Source organism: Manis javanica, chromosome 15 (genome assembly GCF_040802235.1).
Source record: "Manis javanica isolate MJ-LG chromosome 15, MJ_LKY, whole genome shotgun sequence".
Lineage (NCBI taxonomy): Eukaryota > Metazoa > Chordata > Mammalia > Pholidota > Manidae > Manis > Manis javanica.
This window is the reverse complement of record NC_133170.1, coordinates 25,144,721-25,150,720: the sequence shown is the minus strand read 5'-3', so window position 1 is coordinate 25,150,720 and position 6,000 is coordinate 25,144,721. Positions and strand designations below refer to the sequence as shown.

General features: G+C 38.7%; 1 protein-coding gene and 1 pseudogene across 3 annotated transcripts in view; both read right to left on the bottom strand.

The window, feature by feature from the left end:
* Positions 1–1,671: 1,671 nt before the first annotated feature.
* Positions 1,672–3,394, bottom strand: LOC140846379 (hepatoma-derived growth factor-related protein 3 pseudogene; annotated as a pseudogene).
* Positions 3,274–6,000, bottom strand: part of LOC140846516 (spliceosome-associated protein CWC15 homolog) — an 89,084-nt gene continuing 86,357 nt past the window's right edge. For all 3 annotated transcript variants that reach the window (XM_073223142.1, XM_073223141.1, XM_073223138.1), the window contains one exon: positions 3,274–3,550. In XM_073223142.1, the coding sequence (XP_073079243.1) occupies positions 3,404–3,550 (147 nt within the window). In that variant the 3' untranslated portion in view covers positions 3,274–3,403. The remainder of the gene's footprint in view (positions 3,551–6,000) is intronic.

Genomic DNA, 6,000 nt, shown 5'->3' with positions numbered 1-6,000 from the left:
AAGATATTGGAACCCTAAACCTTCTTTTTTCATTTTTCTTTTTCCTTTGACAGCATCTGCATTTTTCCTTGCCTGATCCATTGGTATAGCTTTGGGGATCCGTTTCATTGTAATGGTAACGATCGATATGCAGTGCCACGATCATAAATTTTAAGTGATAACAGAGAAGTAGAAAGCAGTATTCTCGATCAAATGACTGCAATGCATAAAAAAGCACAGAAACATAAGCTAGCAATATTGAATGTGTCCTTTCCTGTTAATCTAGAGATTTGTCAGCTACTTTTGGACTGTAACAATATTAACTCTTTTAATAACTATGATTATTTTAGTAGCATTTTTCAACCAAGGGGCTCCAATTTCTTTGAAAGGTAAGCGAAGGTTTTCTAATATTTTGCAGCACAAGTTGCATGCATCTATACATACTTGGGCGTAAGTATGTATCCAATGGTGTTAACAAGAGGCTGTATGAGAAAATGATTAGGTCTTGTCCCTAATTCACGGTAGCTTTTTTTATTTGGCATTTTTTAACAATGAAGGAGTACTTATAAAAATTAGAGGGTGCTTAGTTTGTCATCTCTCTCTCTCTTCATATATGTGTGTCTGTAGAGATAGGCCATTAGGTATGACCATAAAGGTTTAATTATCTGGATGTTAGAGTTGGAATAAAAAAGATACTTAGCTTGTCCGTAACAAAATCTGCTATAATTTTCAGAGCTGTGCAGGATTAATAACATATTCTCCCTTTCTAGAAAGTTACTGTGGGCCATGTCCTCAAAACTGGCTGTTATAGAAAGAACTGCTACCAGTTTTTTAATGAAAGCAAAAGTTGGCACCAGAGTCAAGCTTCGTATATGTCTCAAAATTCCAGTCTCCTGAAGATACACAGTAGAGAGGACCAGGTGGAGTATTTGTTTTAAGTCCCCTTCCTATATTTAGTCCTAACGTAAGAGGCAACTCACTGGAATGTGAACCTAAAGTATAAGAAAGCACCAAGACTCAGATACACTAACCCCAAATCTTTCTGCATTAAAAGAGAGCACAGAAATTTCATGTACTGTGCATGTGTTGTTTAAGTCAGAATTATGCTAGAGGACAGAGAATGCATTCCAAGCATGGAAAAAAATAATTAAATAAGTATGGTCTTATATTTATTAAAATTCTAAGCACTGATTTTATTTGTGGTTTCGAGCAGGATTTCTTTAAATTGGTGAAATCATATCATTGGATGGGACTAGGAAAAGTTCCAACAAATGGAACCTGGCAATGGGAAGATGGCTCCATTCTTTCACCTAGCCAGTAAGTCTCTGTACCAATAAGTCTCTATTTGTAGATTTAAGGCATTTTTATGATCATTCAACTATCACACTTTCCTTCATGCAATGCCAGGATGTTCCCACATCCTAATAGATTCAGAAAAAATCTCTTAAAGCCTAAATACAGGAGATTGTGGAGCTGAGCAGCCTATACCGATACTAATGAGTAACATGGTCTGTCCTAAGTACTGTCCAAGATACTACACTGATTTTACAGATGAGGAGACTAAAGCAGAAGAGTTAAGTTCTTTCTTGAAGTTACGTATTTTCTTGAAAGCTATTACCAGATTTACTGAGATATAATGGATATCCAATGAACATTCAATAAATAGATATGCACATATTTAAAGCATACAAATTTTTTTGTTAATTTTAGCTTTAATATATGAATTACATTAATACCTCACATTACATATATGAAGCCAAATTACACTAACTTAGTTGTTTACAACTCAAATCTTACTCCCAGTACACATTCCAATAAATTTATTCTGTAAAAACAATACATTTTTTTGTTTTTGATTTATTTTTACAGTAAACCTTTCAACTACAAACCTCGAATACACAAGAAGATGTTCCCAGGACAAGCATAACAGGATTGATCAAACCCAAACTGACTGAAAGTGTTCTCACAATATAAGCTGCCATAAAAATAAATAAAATTCTCTATTAATCACAAGAGCAACAATAATGTACACATAATAATAGTGTGTGGATGAATATTAACTATTCTAGTACTAGTTTCAAACGAAAACAACTGTTCACTTTAAAAGTCAATGCCTTTTGTGGTTTTCCATAGGGCGGCTGCTGAATCCAGCTTTCAAATGTAAAGAACCCACCTTGTGTGATCAGCTCAAATTGTATTGGCACTGGGGGGAAAAATAAACCACTGCCTTTATTTTGGAATAACACAAAAAGTCACTAACTTCACATGTAGAAACCGAGTTTATGTACGTAACAAAATGAGTTTTGAGAAGTATATGCTGCCAACTAGCTATTTCTAATAGGGAAGGTATTTTTACAGTATGATCAAACTACACATGGCCTCAAAACTGAAGGGCAATTTTATCTTCAATACGCCAACATTACATATCTAGGAAGTGGTTCCTGGGTTCTGTCATGGAGAGGCTGTCCCTTAAGCATTATGAGGGGGCGTTTAAAAAATGCTAATTTATATTTGACTGAGTGTTTGGTGATGGTGGAGTGAAGGCAGGAGAATGAAGAACATAACTGCCTTGATAAAAGGATCCTAGACAGGGAGAAGTCTGTGCAAAAATCTTTGTAATTCTTACTGGTTAAGGGCAACTTCATGCAACCAAGTAACATGAAACTAAATCAATAACCTTAAAAAAGGCTAAAATGTCTTTTTCCCCCAAAACACAACAGAGAGGAATGTGAATAATGTACATACAAACCGGGGTTCTGTCAATGACAAGATGTTGGTTCTTACCGAGTCCAAGAACATCAGACAAGCAAACGTGCAGCCCTCTCGGGGTTCCCCTTGCCGCGCAGCGCTCATCATGGTGGTCGGGCCCCTTCACGCTCCGCCGCGGGTCGGGGGCTGCGCTCCGCGTCGTGTCGGCGTCTCCGCCCCCGGAGCTGCTCATTCCCCTCTTCCGTGGGGTCCTTGTCTTCGTCTCCGGGCGATTCCCGGGAGTGGTCAGAGGGCTTGTTTGAGGAGCGTGACTCTGTCCCTTCGGAACCAGCTTCCCCGTTCCTTCCCTTGCCGTTTCCGTCTCCTGGTCTGTCACCTCCGTCCTCACCGCCTGCCTCGGCCCGTCTCCACCTCCTCCCTCCGTTTCTGAAGAGCTCTGGTGCCGAGGGGCCTGGGATCCAGGAAACTGTACTCCTGGGATATTCTCTATTTCCCGCAGTCCTGCATTAAATCCTTGCCGTTTGTTTGACTTTCCAAACTTGCCTTTGTGTTCCTTATATGGAAAAAGGTCTTTGGGACCTAGAACTGCAGGTGCACGGGTGCCAAGAAGAGGGGGTCCTTGTTTGCTGGAGGCCTCACAGCCCCTCCGGGAGTTCCTCAGTCCGGGCGGCCGGTGCGGGCAGCCCTGCATCTCGGCGAGGCCAGGCCGCCCGCCTCAGTGCTCGCGCGGCCGTTCCGACGAGGGCGGGGCGGCGAGGCGGCTGCGGCGGGGGCGCTGCGGGCCCGGCGGCAGGGGAAGGGCGCTCGCCCGCCCCAGGTCTGCACAGGCGCGCCGCCGCCACTGGCCTCCTCCGGATTCCTCCTAAAGCATACAATTGGTTACATTTTGACAAATATATACAGCCATGAAAGCATTCATAACACAAAACATTTAACATATTTGTCATCTGTAAAACTTACCCTTTGTACCTTTGTAATCCATCCTTCACACCGCTTCCTACCTACTCTTTCTGCTCCCGGGCAACTAACCTGCTTTCTGTCACTATAGGCTAGTTTGCAATGTCCAGAGTTCAATATAAATGGAGCCCTCCAATAGGTACTGTTTTCGTGTACGGATTTTTTCACGCAGCACAATTATTTTGAGATTCAGTGATCTCGTAACATGTATGAAGAGTTAATTTCTTTTTTACTTTTTAGTTATTCCACTTCTGGGTATAGCTCAATTTGTTTATTCTTTCACCTGTTCTTGGATATTCATTTGGGTAGTTCCCACTTGTCGACTATTAAAAATAAAACTACTTGCTATGAATATTTGTGTAGCAGGCTTTGTACAAACATAGGCTTTCCTTTTCTTACATAAATACCTAGGAGTGGAATGACTGAATTGTATGATAGGTATATGTTTAACTTTCTGAATACCTGCCAAAGTATTATAGTTGGGCCCTGTTGCATTCCCCCTAGCAATGTGTGAGCCTTCTAGTTGCTCCATACCCTGGAGGTCAACACTTGTTACAGCGCATCTCTTACATTTTAGCCATTCTAATAGATATGTAGTAGGATCTCATTGTGGTTTTAATTTGCATTTCCCCAAAGACTAATGACTTTTTTGTGTACTTATTCACCATTTATTTTTCAACTTTCTATTTTCATTGATTTCTGCTCTGATCTTTATTTACTTTCTTCTTGCCTAGGGTTAACTTTTCTTTTCCCAGTTTCTAATGGTGAAAGCTGATATACTGATTTGAAATCTTTTTTTTTTTTCTAATGGAAGCATTCATGCTATGAATATGTGAGCTGATTTGGCAACATACCCACATATTTTGAGATATTGTGATTTCATTTTTATTAAGTTGAAAATAGTTCTAAATTCCCTTTTGCATTATTCTTTGATTCATGGGTTATTCAGATGTGCATTACTTAGTTTCCAACTTTGGGGAATGTTCCAGAGTTCTTTCTGTTATTGATTCCCAATTAAGCTCCATCTTGATCCAAGAACATATTTTGTACAACTTGAATACATTTAAATTTATTGAGATTAGTTTTATGGACCAGATTATGGTCTGTCTTTAGAAATGTCCTATGGGCCCTTGAACGGTTTATTCTCTGGAAATACTTATAAGATTTTGTATCACTTTATCTCAATATTTTCCCTGCAAGTGCAAAATTTGTTCTGGAAGCAAAACAAATAACATACTACTTTTCTGTTTATGCATGCAATACACATTTGTTAAGTGTTACTCCAGTTGGAGGAACAATGCAGAGATGATTACAGAGATGAGTAGGACACAGCTCCCTCAAGAGCTTCACGCTTCAGTTAGAGACACAGTTATAAACAAATGAATATAGAATCCAGTGTGATCAGAACTCTGGCAGAAATGTGATGCAAGTGGTATGGGAAACAGACACAGTAGTTGAAGGAACCCAGGAAAAAAAGACTTTTAGAAATGAATCTCTAATATGCATAGACTGAGACTAAGAACAGTTACTAAAAATCCCTTAATTATTTTTCTCCTACTGTGGCTAGGGTTTCTGCATGGACAGTTCATTTTCTCTTGTCATTTTAAATACATATACTATCAGACCATGGTCTTTTTTGATGTAGCCTTATCATTCTTTCCTCAGCCTTCTATTTCCCACCTGCTCTGGGAGAAAACAAATCACCGTGCATTACATTTAATCATACAACTACAAGATCCCAGGGCAAAATAGATATACAGATGTAACTGTCTCTACATAGGTTGCCTAAACACACACACACATGCTTATGTGTGTATACATATATACATATGAGAGGATTTCACAATTTGTTTTATTTCCTTACCAAGTTAAAGTGCATATTTCTGAAGAGGATTGTTTATTTCTACAAAATACATGACATCTGCTGACCTCTTAATTGAGTTCTGACTTCATTTTTTGTATCTAAGTATTGTATCTAAGTAAAAAATTTTTTTTAAACTTTCATTTCACTCAGGTACATATATGTAAAGATTTGGGCTTTGTAAATTGATGAACTTCTAATATATAAGAAAACAGTGGCACATAATTTGTAATAGAAAGTAACCTGTATTTTTATCTAAGTATTTTGCATATCTATGAATTACGAAAGGCCTGTCATGGTCCTAAAATCTCCTGAAATGATATTTCAGTGCCTGTTTAAATATTATTTCATTTTTATATTTCTGCATTAGCAGCAGTCTAGTTTGAAAAAGACATATGCACCCCTATGTTTATCGCAGCACTGTTTACAATAGCCAAGAAATGGAAGCAACCTAAGTGTCCATCAGTAGATGAATGGATAAAGAAGATGTGGTG